General features: G+C 37.2%; 1 protein-coding gene across 2 annotated transcripts in view; it reads right to left on the bottom strand.

Annotated features, from left to right (window-relative positions):
* The window catches only part of gus (splA/ryanodine receptor domain and SOCS box containing gustavus), a 53,294-nt gene extending 37,364 nt beyond the window's left edge, over positions 1–15,930 (bottom strand). Inside the window, exons 1-2 of one of the 2 annotated variants that reach the window (XM_036362947.2) lie at positions 15,862–15,930; positions 15,550–15,729 (exon numbers count right to left, since the gene is read on the bottom strand). In XM_036362947.2, the coding sequence (XP_036218840.1) occupies positions 15,550–15,569 (20 nt within the window). In that variant the 5' untranslated portion in view covers positions 15,570–15,729; positions 15,862–15,930. Of the gene's footprint in view, positions 1–15,549 lie in introns of both variants that reach the window. The other variant, XM_014241395.3, reaches the window with a different exon arrangement.
* Between the last annotated feature and the right edge of the window lie 2,646 nt (positions 15,931–18,576).

Genomic DNA, 18,576 nt, shown 5'->3' with positions numbered 1-18,576 from the left:
ACTTGATAAAATGCCTCCGGTTTTGATCTTTGAAAATTGCGAGAGTATAAAATGTTCGCTTACATCCGAACTTAGCTCTTCTGTACTATAGTCTTACTAAAACCAAACAGTATTTCCCCGGTTTTGAAATTCACAAATTGCAAGAATATGAAATGTTAGATTACACCCGAACTTTGCCCTTCCTTACATGTTTTTTTTTTGTTCGCGCACTGCCTGATCAGTTCCAACCTTCAACACACACCAATCCTTGTGCGAGAATCACTCGGCAACTCCTGGTTTCTCAAAGTTTGACAGAGCGATCGTGTTATGGCCAGCGGAACCACGCGTGAGTGGCGTCGCCAAACACCACAGTGCAACAAACGCCCCACTTTCACTCTGTAAGTTCTACGAACGTAATCGTTGGCGAACATCAATTCCGCAAGGTGATTGCAGCTGCTACCTCTCGCGTTATCCCGGCTGGAAAAATGGTGGCCGCAAAAACAACTTACTTTAGTCATTGTGGACCCTTCACCGATTTTCTCCCGTGAATGGCGTACTTGAAGTTAAAGCACCACCATTTGCAGACGAAGAGCTCGAGTTACCCCGAGAATCTAAAGCGGAAAACCACCGCGGTCAAAGGAGCCAACGCATAAAGGAGTTCTACGCGAAAAAACCTCGAACATCCCGATGTTGTAGAAACTAGAGTTACTTTTGTAAAAAGTGAAAAGCGGGAAACTAATAACAACCATGCCAACAAAGCTAAAGAAACCGTTGAAACGACAAAAGAATATTGAAGACAACAATAATGTTTGGAAATCTTTCTGTTATGGATTGAAAGTGTGCATCTTCTAAAGGAGTTGGTGAGCTGCCCATTTTCAATGGGGTGATGACGAAAGAGCATTACAAAAACATTTTAAAAAATGAATTGAAGAAAAGTGTGTTTAAGTTTGCGTTTGTTGATCCCCGTCTCTCAAGAAAAGTTAAGTACGTTAGTTAAAGTTAAAGTTAAGTAAGTTACAGCTTTATTTAAAAACAAAAGCTGTTTGCATTTTTAAATGATAATTAGACAGTATCACCTCTGAGTTATTGTAAATTTTGTGTGATTTGATCCAGAGTATAATAATTTTGTTCACCTATCGGTTGTTTGTTGTACCTAAAACTAATTGAGATAGATATAGAGTTATACATATATAAATGATCAGGATGACAAGACGAGTTGAATTTCGGGTGACTGTTTGTCCGTCCGTCTGTGCAACCTGCAACTTGAGTATAAATTGAGATATCTTAACGAAACTTAGTACACACTTATAAATTGCTATAACTAAGCCACAAATTAAGATTCAAAATTGTAATTTCATGCAAGGCATCGGAATATGAATGAGAATCTTTCGTTTAAATTTTTTTTTTAATGTGGGTGCGACGCGCCATCTACTAGGTTTAACTTGCATAAAATTACTAAAGTTTTTTAAATCAAAATTGCTGAGAAGTCTAAAATTTCTTTAAACTTTGTGAAATTAGATGACATTAGACAAAACCAAGCCCACTTTCCATATAACAGTTAAGTTGAAAACTGCGATAACTCACTAAATAAGTCCGAATCATTAAATTTCACATCCTTCTTGACAAGGAGGAGCCTCATAGGTGTCGGTGTCAAAATTCGACAAAGGGTGTGTCAACGTCCTCCTTTTGATAAAATCCCGTATCTCAGGAACTACTACTCACTAAAATTATTTTCATGACATTATCGAAATCGGGATTCAACTACGCCTACTTCCCATATACCACAATTTTAAATTCCATACGATTCTTTCACTTTACACTATAAAAAGCGAGAGCTAATGACGTTATCGAAACAAAACAATGCGCACAAAGTGTATTTAAGGTATGCGGTCTCACGCCCAAAAGTAGTCGGATTGAAATGTTCGACAGTGATCTGCCTGTATATCATATCCGATACACTGGTTTACTGATGTACTTGATGTAAACATGTTAGTTCGTATGTACCATATGTTCAAATACGTTTATTAGTATGTTGATATACATACAAAAATACATACATATACAGTGAACCAAAATAATCTAATTTTGATTAGAAAAATAATTAAAATTTTTTTTATCTTTTCATATATACTTATAACACATTATGTCGCTAAAGATGGTTGGTTATTTAGAGGCCAAAGCGTCTTTAATTCTTAACTAAAACGGTGAATATAAAAATTTGATTTTTATAAATCAATTTTATTTAAGTTGTCGTTTGCACGGATAGACTGAAAACAGGCAACCGAAATTTAAATCGAATCGTTACCCTGATTATTTAGATAGCTTAAATTCCGATTAGTTTTAGGTGTTACAAACAACCGGTAGATCATCAACACTATTGAACTTAGTGCAAGAGGAATAAAAGTAAATGAATTCTTGGAAGACATCTGCAGGGTGCACGGATGGGAAAATTTTCCGATTCATGCAATGGCACGACAACAAAATACACGCAAAAAATATACATTAGCTGCAAATATTGCTTCATCAAACACAAGTTATACCATTACGGTTTGCAATCCCATTCAGTTGAAATGAAGTTAATTAAAGCAATTCAAATTCAGATCACGCTAACTCTAAATTTAAAAAATTCAATTTAGCTAGTTCTCAGGAAAGTGTGGATAAATATTAGCGTAGACATTAGTTTTGACTTATATTGCAGCAACGGAAAACAACCCAACAACCTTTGTGATCACTCAAATCCATTGGAATTTCCTAACACTAGTAATTTAAATTTTATTGACAATTAAACCAAAACGCAGTAGAGTTTAAATTTTAATTTTCGTTCAATTAAATTAATAAATAAATAAAATAATAAAAATAGTTGCAGTCTTGGGCCACACTAGATATAAAAAGTAAACTGTATGGTCATTGTACTGAGACATTGACATACAGGTTGGTTGAAAAGTTTTTGGTACCAAATATATTTTTTTAATAACTTCTTCATTCGACGAAAAACGCTTTCCACGAAAGGAAAAACATTTCTGCAGGTAATCAATCAACAAAATTCCTTTTGTATCCCAAAAAAAACTGATGCCATAACCTTCTTTGCTGATCGTTGTGACTTCACCACCTTTGGAACTGAACAACCAGGCTCAGTCCACTGTAAACGTTTGTTGTTTCGATTTAGGATCATGGTGGTAGATCCAAGTCTAATTCATACCTGTAGTTATAAAAGGGCGCAAGAAATCGGTTTTAATCTGCTTAAAACGCTCCAAATTATTCTGAGAAATTTATTTTTGATCCAGTTTTTGTTGAATTGTTAACGTGTGCGGCGCTAACTTTCCAAACAGCTTTTTCATATGCAATCCTCCATGTAAAATATGAAGTCTTCACTAACAATATTATGAACTTGCTCAATAATTTTTGGGGTGGGTGGAAGTTTTGGTCGTCCTTAGCGTGGAGACTATCCAAGCCTAGTACAACTACGTTTAAATACACCAGCCCAAAATTAAACGGTACGTTTTGAAGGTGAGGACTAATTATACACTTCTAACAATTGTTCATGAATTTCCTTTGCTTTTAAAGTGTTCAAAACAAAGAATCTAATCACTGGGCGATATTAAATTTTTTCCATATTAAAATACTACTGACACGTCAACTTTAAAAGGCTTGTATACAAAGAATTCATTGACAGAATGACTTGTAACTTTACATGTGTTCTTATGACAGATGTACCAAGAGAAAAAAAATTTGGAGCTAGTAGTGCTATTTCTTGGTGAGCACTACTCACTTTTTAACCAACCTGTACATACGTATATATGTACAAAATATGCAGAAAGTCCAAGCGATCGGATGATTTGCTTCGGGTTACATTTACATCCAATTTGAAAAATATAATTTTGAGGAAGACGAATTTACAGATAGTTATTGAAAATGAGGGAATACATAAAGCTGCGAGTAATAAAACTTTACTAAATGGGTATCATCAGTCTAAATCTTTTTAAATTATTAACAATTTTAAATATTTTTGGCTCTGGTTCCATTTCAAAATGTAAAACTCCCTTTCCACACCCCGTTTATATGTGGAGCAATAAAAAAGTAATCTTATATGATCATTGAAAGATATATAATATTTGAAGTTCTGCCTATACCCATACTTACTAACACATGGGCTGAAAAGTCCCTCACACATAGTGTTACGTTCAACGCCCTCGAAACAAACGTCTTAAAAATTCGAATTGTCTAAAAACAATCAAACTAGGCTATGTTATGGTTTGGGGATGGTTTTCTGCTACTGGTTTGACATTATGGAATCCGTAATGCTGTCACATGCTAAATGGGAAATGCCACTTAAAAACGCCTTTCAACAGGAAAAACGAAGCATACGGCATATGGTTCTAGAGGAATTAAGTGGATGCAATGGAGTGGCCCCTACAACCCCTAGACCATAACCCCATTGAAAATGTATAGAAAATTGTAAAAAAAAAAAAAAAAGAGAATTGATCGCAGTCATATGGCAAAAACTGGTCAGTTTTCCAAAGAGTCCTGGAGGCATGGATAAATATGCCCCAAGCCGTAGTGGAGAACCTTATAGCTTAAATGCCGCGGCGATGCCAAGCAGTTATTGAGAGTAATTGGTTTGCCACGAAATAATAAGTTTTTCCTTTATTTTATTGAAAATAATGTACCGCTTTCTTTGAGTTCCAATTGTTTTGTGTTATTGAATATAGATGTTATATATTTTAATCAACATCCAATATTTAAAAAAAAAATTTAAATAGGTCTCCGGTAATTACGGTCTGTGTAATGGCCAGTATTTTCATTATCATATTTCAGTTGCATATGTTTTGTAAAACACTTGACATAATCCAAATTCGGTCAGGGCAAATCTTTCTGACACCTCCTCCCACACAGTGAAAATATGTAAAAAAGGGTGATAGCCCAGCTGCTCCCCATAAAACGGTTACTACTAAGAACGCATTGCGATAACTCATTCAATAAATATGTCCGAAGCATTAAATTTTGCATCCTTTATGGTTATCAAAATTGGACAATGGGCGTAGCCCTGCCCACCTCAAGATAAAATTCGGAGACATAGCCGTTTACTTTCGAGCACATGCCACCGATTCCATTGCCCGACGTCAATACCGTGCAGTCATCAGCGTACGAGGTCACGGAAATTCCCTCTGGTGGTTGGGGGAGTTTTGAATTGCAGAAACTAAAGAGTAGCGGGGAGAGGACACCACTCTGCGGAACCCCCTCTTTAATTCTTTTAAGTTTGGATTTTTGACCTCGAAACAGTAAGGATTAATGCCGACCGCTCAGGTGGTTCATAGTCCACCACTTCAGCCCTGGAGGGAGCGTGGCTTGTTCTATGTCCTCAAGTAGTCCTTTGGCATTTTGCGCAGGGAGCTGAAAATACCGTGTGAAAATACTGATGTGGAATTTAAAGTCTATTCGTCAACTCAATAAATGGGGCTAATCTTACAAAAAAAAGTGTTTGCTCAATGTCTTTAATCGCACGACGACGTTTTATTTGCTTACGAATATAACTCTATTTGATGGTATAATCGGCTACGATTTTCTTAAGGGGTTAGGGGTAGTCAGAATTTAAAAAAACCAATTGGTTTTTTTTTACATATTCTCTGAAAATTTCAAGTTAATCCGATAATTACTTTTACAACAAGCGCTCGGGCACTTCAAAACGCTCGGGAGCAGGTAGTTAGCGGCAGCTGCAAGAAACTTTAAATGCGTTTGTCTCAAAACTATGTTTTTCGAACTGGTGACAAGTTTATACAGCTTTTAGAATACATAATAAACTCTGGCTTGATCGAAGGACTTTTTTTCAAAAATTTCGATTTTTCAGACCTCCACTGTTGATTTTTTCCAAAAAAAAATATAAGAAAAAAATTTCGCAAGGCCGCCATTTAGTTAATTTTTGAAAAAAAAGCTTCGACCAGGCCCAGGATCTATTTATAAAACTAATTTTATTTATCCGATTGATTTTAGATGAATCTCCAAGGACTTATGATTGTCACCGCAAGGACCTTTTTTTGGAACTGGGCTATAACTTTGGAAATAAATTTTTTTATTTTTTTTTTGATATTTTCGTGACTTTAAGTCAAAACATTGTATATTAAAGCCATATTACTACTTTTGTAAAATAACATGATTTAATAGCAAAAAAAAATTACTGAAAATTCTCATTTTTTCGTGACTCTGACTACCCCTAACCCCTTAAAGAGATTAATGCGAAATTGATATCGAAACTGGATATTTACGTCATCACAGTGGTGGAACCAAACTTCAGCTTCTCCGTTGTAATCAAATTAATTCGATCACAACAGAAGCAGATTCTGTCCCACCCACTATTAAAGCAAATTTTCGTGAAATGATTGAACCCTACCATATAATACAAACGTAGAGGCAACAATTTGTAGCATCACCGATGACCCAATATTTTCGAAAAGTTACCCCTATCCAATTTCAGCAGCGGAGTTTATTAATGCAGATATCGAAAATCTTTTGAAGGATGGCATAATTCGTAAGTCGTGTTCTCCTTATAACTCACCGGTCCATGTCGTGACTAAAAAACAGGTCTGGACGAAAACGGAAAGCAAAAGCTGTGTATGGTCATAGACTTCAGAAAATTATACGAAAAAACTGTCCCCGATAGATACCCCATTCCCGACATATCTGTCATTCTTGCAAACCTAGGTAAGTCATTATACTTTACCACTCTAGATCAAAAATCGGGTTTTCACCGAAACAAAGATAGATCCAAAAATACTTTTAATATCAACAACGGCAATTATGAGTTCTGCTGATTGCCGTTTGGCTTAAAAAATGCACCAAACATTTTCAGCGCGGTATCGATGATATTCTTCGCGACGAGATAGGTAAAACTTGTTGAAGACATCATCTTTTCGTCCGACGAAGAATCGCATTTAAATCATATAAATCGCATTTTAATGAAACTAGACGCCGCAGGTATGCGTGTTTCACCAGAAAAATCCAAATTTTTTTAGACAGAGGTCCAGTTTTTAGGATTTTGGTTTTACAAAATGACATTGGAACATGCCCTAAGAAAATGATATCATTAACTATAAAATGCCAGTAACTCTACGCGCTTTACGGTCTTTTCTAGGCCTTGCAGGATATTATCGTAGATTTGTTAGCGAAACTACGCAACAAATGAGCGCGAATTGCTTGCCATAGTATGGGCGCAGAAGACCCTTCGGCATTATCTTCAATATATTCACATTTTTACAGATCACCAGCCCCTTATATTTTCTAATTCAGAAAAAAATTTCAATTAAAAAATACAAAGATGGAGTGCATTCATCGATACATTTCATTATAAGCCAGGGAAGGAGAATAAGGTAGCTGATGCTCTGTCGAGACAGTTTAATAATAACATAAATGAATCAATAGAAACAGTGAATAGCGAAGTCTTCTACCAATTTCATAGAAACAATAAAGTATAATAAGATTGGAATGCAAAAAGTTAAGTATCGAATGCTACAAAAGTTATGTCGACAAGGTAGAGGACAAACTGCAATCGGAGATCAAAGCATTCTGGAATTTTATCAAAGAAAAAAACCGATACACCGGTGACATACCATCTTCCGTAGCCTGGAATGACCGCTCAGCAGATACGGGACCAGGTATCAGTAACCTCTTTGCGTCCTTCTTCCACAGCATCTACGCGCCATCGAATAGCAACGACCAGGTATTGCAACCTTCAATCCTGGTACACAGCGCACACTTGGATGCCCTGACAGTGACCTACGATGCAGTACTCAAAGAACTCCTTGCTCTCGACCCCAGCAAAGGTGCAGGCCCCGATGGTTTGCCTAACATATTCATCAAAAACTGTGCGGTAGGCCTATGTGAGCCTTTGACACATATATTTGGCGAATCTCTTCACCATGGTACCTTCCCGACGTACTGGAAACTGTCATACATCTCACCGATTCATAAAGAGGGGCCCAAGACCTTGGTTACCAACTACCGTCCTATCTGCATACAGTCTGCACTTGCAAAACTATTTGAGAGGTTAGTGCTTCCACAGATACGTCAGGCAATTGAAAACATCATAACAACCGAACAACATGGCTTTACTGGTGGCAGATCCACCACTACCAATTTGTTCATATACGTCGACAAACTGCTGAACTCCATGGATTCCGGCAACTGCACACACAGCATTTACACAGACTTCAGCAAGGCTTTCGACCGTGTTGACTACGAAATATTTTTAGATAAGCTAAGTAAATATGGTGTGGCTGGACGTGCATTAGCTTGGATACGTACATACCTCACAGACAGACGCAAGTCAGAGTAGATGGCCACTTATCCAGTGAATATGAAGTAATCTCTGGTGTGCCACAAGGATCTCACCTTGGCCCTGTACTGTTTAACATATTCGTCAACGACATTGGTAATAACTTTGCTTCTAATTTCCTTTTGTATGCTGATGACCTCAAAATATTTAGACCGATTACTTGTGAGACAGACATCATAATGTTGCAACAAGACATAAACACCCTCAGTGACTGGTGTCGAGTGAACAAGCTGGATATCAACGTAAACAAATGTGCGGCCGTATCTTTCGCTCGCTCACACTCACCGATCCGCACGAGCTACAAACTTGATGGGCTTGAGATAGCTGAGGTCGAGAACATAAAAGACTTAGGTATCATTGTTGATAATAAGCTCACCTTCTCACACCACGCAGACAAAATTACATCAAAGACGTTCAAAGCCCTTGGATTTATACTGAGGAGTGGTAAAGATTTCAAAAACCCTTGGACACTCATTCGACTATTCAAGTCACTTGTACTACCAATTTTGGAATATGGTTCGGTAATCTGGTCTCCCTACACTAACACGACAATCGATAAAGTTAAAAAGGTGCAGCGTAAATTCTGTAAGTCACTGGCCTATAAACTATCTTCACCAAGTCCCATCTGCTCTACTGATGAGGTCTACCAGTGCTACTGTATAAACAAACTGTCTTCTCGTCGACAGGTCGCTGACCTCTGCTTTTTCTACAAAGTAGTCAATAACATCACTGATGCTCATGAGATCCTAAACAGTTTTGAACTCGCCCCTGCTGGTCTTACCCTGAGGCGAAATAGATTACTAAAAACATTGAAATCCAAGAAAAATTATGTTATCCATGGTCCTCAGAATAGACTGGCTAATTTAGTAAATTCACTTCAAGGTGAAATTGATTTTTATGGAACATACGCTGCTTTTACCGAAAACACCAAGAGACACCTGCTCGTCTGAATTACATCTAAATCAAGTCTGAATTACATATTAACTTACAATTATTTAAATATTTTCCAGATATTACACTAATATACCCGAGCTACTTTTGTATAATACTTTAACTCTTTATTATATCTATGTATATTGCCGATTGGCGTTTAAATAAATAAATACAAAAGGTCCATCGTTAAACAAAAGTACAAAAATTGTATTACAATTTGTTATGATAAGCCCGAAAATTTAATACAATGTCGAAAAAATGTAATTAATCCAAATGCCGGTAATGCAACACATATCAATTTTGAATTTTTACATTAATATTTCCGAGAAGAATTTTGTAATAACTTAAGGAAAAACTTTGTGTCATTTATTTAAATCGTCAAGTAAGAACCATATTACAGAACTTACATAAACTATCACACAAAAACTTATATGCATTTACATCCAATACGCATGCATTCAATACAAACATATTTACTTAAGATGCACACAAAATATAAACTAAATGTCTACAAACAAAAATGAATTCATATCACATAACATAGATAATGAAACTCCAATAAAACATAAAAACATACACATATACATATAGATTTAGCTACTTAAGACAAATTTGACAAGAAATAACGTGCAATTTTCCCCACGTATATATGTCGCAAGTTTTATTGAATTTACCTCATTTTCAGTTAGTACTAACCTTCAAAAGACAGCTGTTAAACTTTCATGACATTCTATTCGTTAGTTTACGAGTTATTGTGATAAGAGTGGCGCTATTTTTGTTATTTTAAAAACAATGGGATGGGAAAAAATACTGTTCAACCATAGCAATGGCTTGAAAAGTGTTATGGGGATTCCGCGCTATCAGAAACCACAATAAAACGTGGTTGTAGAAACGTGAATGATGCAAAACAAGTAAACGGAAAGTAAAAATGCGTGATATAATTGACATCGTAAGGAATTCAAAGGAACGTGTTGGCTTTATATTGCATGAGCATTTGTCCATGAGAAAGCTCCGTTCAAAGTGGGTGACACGTTTGCTGAATGTTGACCAAAAACAGCAACGTGTTGATGATTTTGAGCAGTGTTTGGCCGGATTGCTATAAATGAAACCTGGATCCATCACTTCACTTCGGAATCAAAACCATCGTCATCTGAGTGGACAGCAGCTGGTCAACCTCGTCCAAAGCGCCCGAAAGCACAACAATCAACTTTTTCTATCACAACCCTGAATTCTGTGGGAACTGTTTTAAAATTTATTTAAAAAATAAAACTAAGGAATTTCTTTCTGTTAATTAGGACTAAAACTGAAATTTCATGTTGTTATTCATTTTGCAATGAATTAATGCTAATTGTTCAGAACAGTGGCTTTTCTGAAAAATGGTCAAATTTTTTTAGAACATATCTTAAAATGTGTGTTTTTAATGTACTTAACCAATAAATAGAGCGCATGCGGTTAAAAACAAGTATTTTTTTATTTTAATGATGAATAATTCATAATCGTGTGATGAGCAGGGTTGCGAATTTTTTAATTTTTAAAAAATCCCGATGTCGCGATTAAAAATTACTTTTTTATTTTTTAATCCAAAATGTTTGAAATTAAAAATTTAAAATAGTTTTTTTTATAATTTGATTGAACGCGAAAAAATGTTAGCTCTAAAAAAACTTATTTTTGGGTGCTTGTTTCCTTTTATTTTTTAATCCGGTAGATGGAATTAAAAATTAAAAATATGTTTTTGTTTTGGGCAGAAAATTCGTTTTAGTATTTTTGGGTTGGGTTTAGTATACCATCCCACGATTTCAGGTTAAAAGGGTATGGTTGGATAAAGGAGATTCTCCAGGTCACGAATATATATAATTATAGCCGGAACTTAAAGTTTTCGAGTTATTTGCATTTTAAATTAAAAATTCCACAAAAATAGTTTTTCTTTCAATTATGCTCTTATTATACACTTACACTTCACTACAATGTTTCTACATATTTATTTCAATATTTGCATATTTTTACACAATTTTCGTTATATGCACAATAACAAATGGCTTCCATGTTGACAGATTATAAGTGTTGCCATATCTTTTATATATATATATATATATATATATATATATATATTTATATTTTGCAAACGAAAAATAATTAACAATAGAGGATTAAACCCCAAAAACATTAACCATAATTTTGTTCGTTCTCTGCTCTTTATAAACCATAGTATTGGATTGGCCAGTGTTATTTTTATCCGAAAGAAATAGGACGCGAAAGGGATAACGACCACCCCGGTGTTCGATCGACCAGGATTATTTTTTGGAAGCGCGGCCGAAGACCGCCAATGCCCACGACAGTCGGGTCTACGTAACCGGAACGGACCCGGATTTATTCCGGCCAAGGACTGTCAACTCGGTAGAATTCTGCCGCTACAACAACAACAACAACCGCCAATGCACGATTCCTACAACAGCAGGTTCTGCGGTACCGGAATTGACCAGGATTTTATCCGGCCAAGGGCTGTTATTTCGGCGATCTAACCCTGTTTGGCTCGGTGAGTTTTAGATTAAGTCGTCATTGGAGCAACGCCTAGCAGCAGGGTTGCTCCGTATCCTCCTGACCCGTGCTGGCATCGAGTCCAACCCGGGCCCCGAGGAATTTTACTGCTGCGTTTGCGCTAAAAGGCTCCATCCAAACGCCACCTCGGTTAACCTGCACCATGTTCGCGCACTGCGCTGCCACTCCAGTCGAGTGGCCAAGATAGGACCTCCACGGCCCTAAGGAGCTCACATAAACAGCATGACTCCCAGTCTGACCAATTAAACAGGGGGTTCCGCAGGGCGGTGTCCTCTCCCCCACTACTGTTTAATTTTTATGATTCGAAAGTCCCCCAGCCACCAGCGGGAATTTCAGTGACCTCGTACGCTGATGACTGTACGATATTGACATCGGGAAATGGAATCGATAGCATGTGTTCAAAAGTAAACAGCTACCTCTCCGATCTTTCTCGCTTCTTCTCTGCAAGGAGCCTAACACTCTCTCGCACTAAATCCACAGCGACCATCTTCACAAATTGGACGAAGGAGTACAGAATGGACCTGAATATTTCAGTCGATGGCATAAAAATTCCGACAGTAAATAATCCTAAAATTTTAGGCGTCACTTTGGACAGTCTGTGCTCTTTCACTCCTCACACGACCGCAATAACTGCCAAATTACGGAGCCGCAACAAAATCCTCAAGTCGCTTGCCGACAGCTCTTGGGGAAGACAAAGAAACGTTGTTGGCAACACACAAGGCAATCGGCCGGCCTAAATTACGCAGCCCCAATATGGGCGCCTGGATGCAGTGACACACAGAAGAAGAAGCGTCAGACCTGTCAGAACACTGCACTCCGAACTATCACGGGATGCCTCTTGATGTCTCCAATCGAACACCTACATAGTGAGGCCCGTATGATTCCGGTTAAGAAACACAACGAACTCCTTTCCAAGCAGTTTCTACTGGGGTGTTTTCGTAGAAACCACTCCTGTAGTCGCCTGACTGTAGCGGAGCCGCCTCCTAGGAACATCAAGAAGTCTTTCCTTGACTACGTCGACGACATTAGACAGTACGCCGACCGGACTTCGGACGCAACGAACTCCAGACAGGCACTGACCGCCATTTACAGTGGAGCCATAAACACCTTCACAGACTCCCTCACAGTGAATGGCGTAATAGGAGTCAAACCACCACCGATAGCAGACATAGAGCTCGAGTGGCCTCGCGAAACCAGAGTGACCCTCGCGCAACTTCGTTCCGGATACTGTAGCAGGTTAAACTCCTACTTATCCAGAATAGACCCCGACATACTAAACACATGTCCTGCGTGCAATGAGTCTCCGCATGACACTAACCATCTCTTTGCATGCCCAACAAACCCCACCCATCTAACACCCTTCTCCCTATGGTCCGACCCCGTCGAAACAGCTCGTTTCCTGGGCCTCCCGTTAGATGACCTCGACGACAACGAATCTGGAATTTATCACCCAAACGGGGACTAGGTAACCGTTACAACAACAACAACAACTGCCAATGCAGAAAGAAGTTGAATGCGAAAGGAATAACGACCACCCAGGGTTTGTTTTTTTGAAGCCCGGCCGAGAGTCGCTAATGCAAATAGGAAATCTAACCAAAAAAAAATGTAAGTTAACGAGGGTTTATCTCTCTTTAAACTTCATTTTCTATAACGGATATTGTTACAACTAAACAAGGTACCGTTTCTTTTTTTGTTTGTTTTGTCGTTGAATTAGTAAATATTGTGCATTTAATTTAATTTTGCAGAGGGTCATTGCGTATTTTTTTTATGTTGATTGCTTTCATTCGTTTAGATACGGAAAATTGAAGTTAAATGTTAATTAAATTATTCTCTTGACAGTATTATTTGCATCCCGAGTTTTTAGTAGCACAAAACTTCAGAATTTCCTTTATTTTGGTAAATTCCGGGGGTCGGCTTTAGAATAACGTCCCACGCTTTCGGGGATAAAACGGGTATGGACGGATAGAGGAGATCCTCCAGATCAAGAATATATATAGATATAGCCGCGGGAAACTTATAGTTTTCGAGATATTTACGTTTAAAGTTGAAAATTTCAACTATTTAAAGTACGTATTTTTGCGAGTTAAAATGAATTATACACTTATATTTTTCACTTTTATATCCACTAACACTTGACTAATTCGTTTTTAGAAATTTTTTTTATATTAGATGCTGCAAAAATAGCTTTATTTCAATATTTAAATCATTCTTTAATTTTATTAATTTTGACAATAACAAAATGGTTGTGAATGTCAAAACATCAGTGTTGCCATACTAATATATTTTGCAAACGAAGAAAAATAAAATTAACAGAGATTGTATCCTAGATACAGGAAACGCAAAAAGAATTTCTGCGCGTAAAAACTTTGGTACACTCCGGTGTTGGATCGACCAGAGTTATTTTTTTTTGAAGCGCGGCCGAAGGCCGCCAACTCAAAAATAAGTTCTGCGCAAAAAAACCTTGATACACCCCGGTGTTGGATCGACCAGGGTTATTTTTTTGAAGCGCGGCCGAAGGCCCCCAACGCGAAAAGGAGTACTGCGCAAAAAAACCTTGATACACCCCGGTGTTGGACCGACCAGGGTTATTTTTTTGAAGCGCGGCCAAAGGCCGCCAACGCAAAAAGGAGTTCTGCGCAAAAAAACCTTGATACACCCCGGTGTTGGATCGACCAGGGTTATTTTTTTGAAGCGCGGCCAAAGGCCGCCAACGCAAAAAGGAGTTCTGCGCAAAAAAAACCAAAAACGCAAAAAGAAGTTCTACAAGAAAAAAGTAATATTGTCATAGAGGGTATAACATAATATTTAACATCAATGCTTTGTAATAGTTTATTTCTCTAGGTTTTGGATACCTGTATTTGGGGTATTATCTGTTTAATTTCTTTCAGTTCAATTACAAAAGATGTCGATAAGGTAACACTGGTTATTTGAAATTTTGCAACCCTTTTGTTATTGTCAGAATTAATAGAATTTAACAATAATTTAATTATTGAATTAAACTATTTTTGCACTATATAATGTAAAATAAATGTGTACAAACGAATTAGTGAAGTGTTAGTGGATATAAAAGTGGAAAATATAAGTGTATAACTCATTCGAAATGGGAAAAATGCGTACTTTAAATAGTCGAAATTTTGAACTTTGAACCCAAATATCTCGAAAACTATAAGTTTCCCGCGGCTATATCTATATATATTCTTGATCTGGAGGATCTCCTCTATCCGCCCATACCCATTTTATTCCCGAAAGCGTGGGACGTTATACTAAAGTTTTCCCAATTCCGGAGTTGGGCTTATGTTTTAAGATAAATTTTTTTTTTTTTAATCTAGCCCGAGAATATCTTTAAAAAAATGCATTTACACTGTATATATAGGTGCATTTTGCTAAATCATTGATAAGAAAAACCCGTTAATAACGAAAGTGTTAAATTGAAGGGTTATTAATTTATAACGGAGTTTTTGCAGAATTGAAATCACTTTTGTAACGTTTTGTTCTTCTACATAAATTATATATCTTTTAATTTGCTTTCAACACAGTTCTCCATAATTACTCAAATACTTTATATAAAATAAAACAAGTAGCTAACATATTAATACATATTTACTTTCGAGATTTCTTGTTCAAAAATAATGTATATTCCTTTACTAAATATATATATATTTACATAGAGAAGTATATCCGTATGTGCTCATCTTACCTTTAGGCTAATTTTTTTGTATTCATTATAAACATAAAATAATTATTTCATGTGTTACCTTTTCTTTCCGAGTTCCATCTATTGTTTTCCAACCTTTATAAATATGAATCCCTTCTAATCCTTAGCACTTTAGCATAAACAGTCCGAAACATTCAGTTCCATGTACTATAACGATGCGCGTTGCACAAAGCACAGATATATTCAGCCATACGACCATAATAACCGAAATAGTATTAGACTAAAAATGTATAAATAAGCATTATACTTTATTTTCTGGATAATTTTACTCCTCGGTGGCTTATTATTAAGTTTACAGAAACTCAAAATTTCAAAAGAATACGAGTCATATAAATTTCCAAACAATTAACACCTCTGAAGAACCCTGCTCAGAAGCTATCCCTCATTCAGCTACACGTTCCACTTTTACTGAATATTCTCACAAGTTTAAGTAAACATTGTACTTACAGGGTATCTCGGCAGGCAATAAATTTTGTTGGCATAACTTTATTGTTCTTCGTATTGCCAGCATAGACAGCATATAATTTTTTGTTGGCCACAGTTGCCTAATTTAATATCATGCAACCATTGCTGGCAAGAACTGTAATTTGGGAAGTTTGACCAAAAATTGCAGCAACATATAGTTTCATCAGCTGATACCTGATGTTTTTACGTTTTGTTGTATTATTTCCAACACGTTAAAGTGAGACTTAAAACATGAATTATTACAACATAATAATAAGTAAATATGAATGTGTGGATTTTATAATTACTGTTAGCATATGTGCTTATTATTAATGTACAAATTTTATTATCTCACTTACGTCACAACCTCCTCGCCTTCATTCAGGATACGATAAAGAGCACTAGCAAGCGTACCAACCAAAGTACACCAGTAGTGACAGCAACCAAAAAAAGAGGGTACAAACCAAAGTACCCTAAACCCAGATATGGGACCATCAACTTACAAGGCAGCCAAGAGTTCCAACCAGAGTACACTGGCAGCCAAAGCAAAACGGTAAGAAATCTCAAAATCAACTGAGGAAGAGCCGGTACCGTGGGCATTCTTTGTGCTCGGAAAGACAGCCAAGGATCAGACGGTTGGTGCCTAATTTGATGAAAAGGAGATAAAGCGCCAGATACAGTTGGTGGAGGAGTATGAGAGTTTCCTGAAAAAGAAGCAATTGGAAACACACAGAAAAGAAATCGCTCTCACAACGAATAGTTGGAAACTCTGCTCAAAAAACTTAAGCACGGGGGAGTAGATACAAGCAGCACAACAACAGCTAGACACTTTTGCGATGTGTCCAGGGACTGCCTGGAAGTGTCTATAAAAGACGGAAACTCTACCACACCTAACACCATTCAGGAGAGATGGGTGGAAATAGACGTTAAATTGTCAAGACTAGTTTTAAGCTTCGTTCCTGACAATTCGCCAGGAATCCATAGAGGCTCTATCGAAAGCTGATGACAAGATCGACTTCGGTATCCGGTATCAATTGCTGAGCGATGTTGTCATGAAATTAAGATGGGTGCAGATAAATCTGTAGCACCCAAAAAATGTTACAGACAGTCTGACTATCCTCATAAATAAGAGAGGCAGTGACATTAGCCTAATATAGGAGTCCTGGGTCAGAGATGACGCAGTCAAAGTGCTGAACGGCACCAACTACCACATTTTTACAAACGGAATGAAGGTAGATCAAGGGCATGCATTCTTATCAATAAAGGTATAAATGCATTTCTTTGTTCAAATTACAGCACAGAAAATACCGCAGTGGTAAGGGTGGAACAAAAAGAATGTAGTTTCTTTCTGCTTTCGGCCTACATGACATTGTCGTAGATGACTGGAGAGTCTTCGAGGAATGTGGGATCACTCCTCGATACTTTTCAGCATTCGCGAGAAATTCTATACTTCTCTCAAATATCGAAACCATAAAAGAACAGCATGGGATAAGTTTACTCAATCCATGGAAATGGGTGTTCAACCGGAACAAGCCTCAAATACAGCAGACCAATCCGGTCTCATTGTAAGCAAAGTAAAAATCTCCCGCACAATGACTACTTCTTACCATAAAAAGCGGCAGGTCCGGATGTCCTTAATGCTTATTTCTTATATCCCGAGAAGCTGGAAAAGAGTCAAGGTGTTGTTCCTACTAAAACCGAGCAGAAGAATACACGAAAACACTAAAGATTTTAGATTCATAAGCCTCACCTCCTTAATGCTAAAGGTTTTAGAAAGGCTAATGGACACACATACACATCAGATCAATAGTAGCGGACAACTTATATACTGCACAACATGCATACATAAAGGGTCGTTCAACAGAAACTGCCCTAATGATAGATATAGAGGGAGCTTTTATATAGATCTAAGCGCGATCATTGAGTTTCTGCTACATGGCGGCATAAGCGACATGGTGTGCAAATGGGTACAATCCATGTTCAAGAACAGAACGGCTCAGGGACACGACCTAGCTAGCTATGTAAGCAGAGGGACTTCGCAGGGAGGTGTCCTTAACAAAATACTAATCCAATTCAACGGAGAAGAAGTAAAAGCAGTAACATATGCAGGCGATATAGTGTTAATGGTATCAGGACTGTTTCCATCTACAATCTGTGAGATAATGGAAAGAGCCTTACGGAGGTTGATGGTTCTGATCCTATTCACTAATAAAACAAAAATACCTCAATTTCATCTTCCAACCCCCGGTTATCATTAGACTAACCCTTAGATATGGAGCACTGGCCAGCATTAAAGCGAGAATTTAATAGCAGAAAATTATATGGAAAACAGAAGGCAGCTTGTGTAGGGATTACTGGAGCCATTAAGTCATGTCCGACTGGTGCGCTTAATATGATTTTACGTCAACTACCCATAGATGTTTTCCTACAAAAAGTAGCAACATTCTCTGCTATGAAAAGGACTGCTATGATTAAGGACACAGTAACCTGGAATATGAAAAGTTATGGACATAGCGATATATTGAACCACCTCGAAACAAATCTAAAAAGATCAGACTATATATCCAGCCAGGGTTGGATTTCAATAGTGATTTCCAGGTGAGAATATCCTCTAGACGTGAAT

The sequence above is a fragment of the Bactrocera oleae genome, chromosome 3 (genome assembly GCF_042242935.1).
Source record: "Bactrocera oleae isolate idBacOlea1 chromosome 3, idBacOlea1, whole genome shotgun sequence".
NCBI classification, from domain to species: Eukaryota; Metazoa; Arthropoda; class Insecta; order Diptera; family Tephritidae; genus Bactrocera; species Bactrocera oleae.
The sequence above is the reverse complement of the archived record's forward strand: the minus strand, read 5'-3'. Positions and strand labels throughout refer to the sequence as shown.